The 4,231-nt window shown below is 36.1% G+C and overlaps 1 protein-coding gene across 1 annotated transcript; it reads right to left on the bottom strand.

Annotated features, from left to right (window-relative positions):
- Nucleotides 1-223: 223 nt before the first annotated feature.
- On the bottom strand, nucleotides 224-3,240 carry LOC125803961 (coiled-coil domain-containing protein 106-like). The gene is made up of 3 exons (XM_049482793.1): nucleotides 2,829-3,240; nucleotides 1,465-1,644; nucleotides 224-546 (listed from the first exon to the last, which is right to left on the bottom strand). Exons 2-3 carry the CDS (start codon nucleotides 1,640-1,642, stop codon nucleotides 224-226), a joined length of 501 nt encoding a protein of 166 aa, XP_049338750.1. The 5' UTR covers nucleotides 1,643-1,644; nucleotides 2,829-3,240.
- Between the last annotated feature and the right edge of the window lie 991 nt (nucleotides 3,241-4,231).

Here is a 4,231-nt window from a genome sequence, read left to right as displayed (position 1 = left end):
AAGTCTTTAAAGTCTCTTAATCATCAAATCAAATCTTAATCTTAATCTTCACAAGGTCTATGTCTTCCTAAACAAAGAATCCTAATCAAAATCTAAACAAAACCTAAAGAAACTAAAAATATACCTCACATACTGATGTATGTATGTACTGATTTTTCTTTTTCACTCAAACTTGAACCAGTGTGCCCAATACACTTTAAACACAATCAAGTGTACATAACCATTAAACAGGTTTGTTTCTCCTCATGGGGAGGAGGGTACCCTTAGCTTTCATGATTTCTATTTTGTCTTTTAATTCTTCATCTTTCTGAATAGCAGCCTCACACCGCTTAGCAAATGCCAGCACTGTCTCTCCAGTAGATCTCTTGGCCAGTGTCTCCTCATAGACCTCAGGAGCTGCAATAGCGAGCTCTCCAAGCGCTGAAGTGCACACCACAGTGTTTCTGTCAATGCCGTGCTTCTGGAACGCTTTGGTCATGGTCTTTGTCTTTGGCAAGGTTTTGAGGATGGATCTGTAGCGGCAGACAATTTCACTCGGTGTTTGTACTAGACAGAAAAAAAAAACATTAAGTTACTTTGAAAAAGGTTTCACTACACAAAACCATACGCTTTGTTTCAGCTAGAGCTGGACGATATGATGAGGTTAGAAACAGACAAAAAGGTACCACATTTATAAAGTAATATCAGCTATCTAACTATTTGTATTCAACATCTTACATACTGCACCACATCCAGATAAACAAGACTAATTTCGCAGTCTTTGCACTTAAACATGCAGCTGGGAAAAGTTTTTAAGTGGGGTGAATACAGATGTACAGTATGAGAAGATTGTTTTTGGAACTTTTACTATTTTACTAGACTTTGCAAAAATAAAATGAAAAACATTGAAAATGATCCTTTCATTCTAAAATCAATAGGCAAGCATACTCTTAAAGCTATTGGATTTCAGAGCCTGAACTACCCATTACATAACTGTTCTACTGGGTTGCATCCTTGATTTTAAGCCTGCTATTTAACAAATACTGTCACATGAATTTGTCAAATTAAGAAAGATCCAAAATCTCATGGTTACATGATTAATTTTACGCATCAATTTACAATATTGTTAGCAATAAAATACAGAAGTCAAATGGTAAGAAGTACTTTATTCATCATTGGTAAGCAACAGCATAACAATGTTATTAAAAAGAATTCAGATACTTATTGTACTTGGTTGGTCTTGCATAAAATGCACACATTTACTTGTATTTTGTTTTAAACATACTGCATGGCTCTCACAGAATTACATTTTAAAATATGTGGCATTCATGGCTCTCTCAGCCAAAAAGATTCCCAAATAGCAACAATATTAACTTTAGAAAACAAGACCTAACTCTAAACCTAAATAAGAGAATGATCATTTTTGCATTACCTATATATTCTGCAAGTACATAGAGATATCTGTAACAATTATTTGATTCTTACCGCGCTGCCGAAACGTCTTGTGCTCTCTCTTGTGTTTTTTGGCTGCCTTGCTGTGCTTCTTTTTGGATTTGCGCTTCTTGGGGGTTGAAGATGAGGATGAGGAAGAGGAGGACATGGATGACGTATTGGAGGTTTCCGAATCATTCACAGTGACTTTGTTGTCCATGCTTTCTTGCATTGCTGAAAAGTACAAAAAAAAAAGAACAACAGAGATTTTAGCCTATATGTTTACTTATTTAATACAACAACTATTGTTATTTTACTATACTGTAAATATTAAGTGGCCTATATAGTAAAAAGTAAGGATATGTTATTTTTTTACTCCCCCAGTACTAGGGGTGTCACGATTCTCTAAATCCTCGATTCGATTTTATTTCCGATTTGAGGGTCACGATTCGATTCAATTCTCGATTTTCTTTTTTATTTTATATTTACATTTTATTATTTTATGCCTCATAAAATTTAAATAATATATTATTTATTATTATTATTATTATTATTATTTATTAATATATATATGGTAATGCCATCTAGTGACTTTTTTGGTAGCAACAGTGTGCACTATTAAAACTGCAACGTGCAAAATAAAATAAAAAAATAGGAACAATTAAAGCCTTAACAAACTGAACTCTATCCTACTATAACAGTTAAACATGAAAAATAAGACTCGGTCCCTGAGAATTACAATTTTTTTTCTTTAAGAAAGATATATTATTAACTTTATCTGAGAGAAAGTTGTTTTTTTAATTCAATGGAAAGCAACAGGTGTAGTCAATCATAAGTTTAAGATTTTTAATCCACCTGACTGTGATCTATAGTCAGTGTTCTCAAGTCACACTGACACACGCATTTCAGCGAGTTCACACGCTCTCACCTGCGCGCACCCACCCCTCCGTTAGATACAGATACAAAACCTGCGCGCACCCCAACCCCCCCCCCCCCCCCCCCTCCCCCGTTGCACAGATAAAAAAACAGTGATCACACTCCCGCCGACACTCAAAACTTGAGAGCCCTTTCTTTAATTCTATAAGTCCGTTTTCAGTTTCTCCTCCGTGGCTGAAAGGCAGCTGTTCTCTGCCTCTCACACAGCAGAACTGAGGGCGGGCTCTCTCTATTTACATGAATAGGATGCGCTGTGTTGGTGCTGCCCCATTTGCGTAGCGCGCTGCGCCATTTGCGTAGCGCGCGCGGGAGGGATCGTCGATTCTCGTTTTGACTTCGATACTCGAGACCATGACCTCATTTCGATCGATTTCGATAAAATATCGAGATCGTGACACCCCTACCCAGTACAGATATCATATAATGTTTATAAAACCAGCTCCTTGGTTAATGTCTGAAATGAAATAATTCTAGCCATGTACCTGTGAGGGCAGACAACTGTCACGAAGGAAATCTCTCTCTTCTTCCAGTTCTTCAATCTTCTTCTTCTGCCATTCCAACTTCTCCTTAAGAAGGTTCAGTTCTTGCTTCTCCTTGTTAAGAAGCACTACTGCAGTAGGGGCTAGGTTAGAAGCTGAGCATAAAAACAGATATATAAAAATCAGAATGGCACAACAGCTATTATCTAACAAATGACACTGTGTGTACCATTTATTAATTGATCCAAAATCAGTCCATGAAGGGCAAAACAAATGTACTAAAATTCAATTTTGAAGCTTTGAAATACTATTACCAGCCTAAACCACATTTGCAAGTTGCCAAAACACTTTTACCAGCCCAAAACCTTTATACAAACAGCCAAATGCCGAAATGGCAAGTCAGATGGAAAAAGGAGGTACATACAGATGACGTAGTGGTTATAAGTGTTTGTAACTCATTAACAAATAGTGAAGTGTTTTACACTTTAAAATAAGGCTCCTGTTTAGTGGTTATAAGTGTTTGTAACTCATTAACAAATACTCATCTACAATTTGAAAATCTTGATCGGCAAAAGCAAAATGGAAAACTACATGCTGGGAGCTGCAGTAATTACTTGCAGTGAAATTGCCTGCAGCAAACCAGTAAAGGAAGGTTACATGTGGAATGCTGTCCTAAAGAAGATGCCACGCAACCTTTAGGATCACAACAGCACACTTTAAAATAAGGCTCCTGTTTAGTGGTTATAAGTGTTTGTAACTCATTAATAAATAGTGACGTGTTTACACTTTACAATAAGGCTCCTGTTTAGTGGTTATAAGTGTTTGTAACTCATTAATAAATAGTGACGTGTTTTACACTTTACAATAAGGCTCCTGTTTAGTGGTTATAAGTGTTTGTAACTCATTAATAAATAGTGACGTGTTTACACTTTACAATAAGGCTCCCTTTTAGTGGTTATAAGTGTTTGTAACTCATTAACAAATAGTGAAGTGTTTTACACTTTAAAATAAGGCTCCTATGTAGTGGTTATAAGTGTTTGTAACTCATTAATAAATAGTGAAGTGTTTTACACTTTAAAATAAGGCTCCTATTTAGTGGTTATAAGTGTTTGTAACTCATTAATAAATAGTGAAGTGTTTTACACTTTAAAATAAGGCTCCTGTTTAGTGGTTATAAGTGTTTGTAACTCATTAACAAATACTCATCTACAATTTGAAAATCTTGATCGGCAAAAGCAAAATGGAAAACTACATGCTGGGAGCTGCAGTAATTACTTGCAGTGAAATTGCCTGCAGCAAACCAGTAAAGGAAGGTTACATCTGGAATGCTGTCCTAAAGAAGATGCCACTCAACCTTGAGGATCACAACAGCACTTTCATGTTCTTTGAACATTAGCGCCTGGCAA

This window comes from Astyanax mexicanus, chromosome 8 (assembly GCF_023375975.1).
Source record: "Astyanax mexicanus isolate ESR-SI-001 chromosome 8, AstMex3_surface, whole genome shotgun sequence".
In the NCBI taxonomy this organism is placed as follows: domain Eukaryota; kingdom Metazoa; phylum Chordata; class Actinopteri; order Characiformes; family Acestrorhamphidae; genus Astyanax; species Astyanax mexicanus.
Note: the sequence above shows the minus strand (reverse complement) of the source record. Positions and strands in the feature narration are given on the sequence as shown.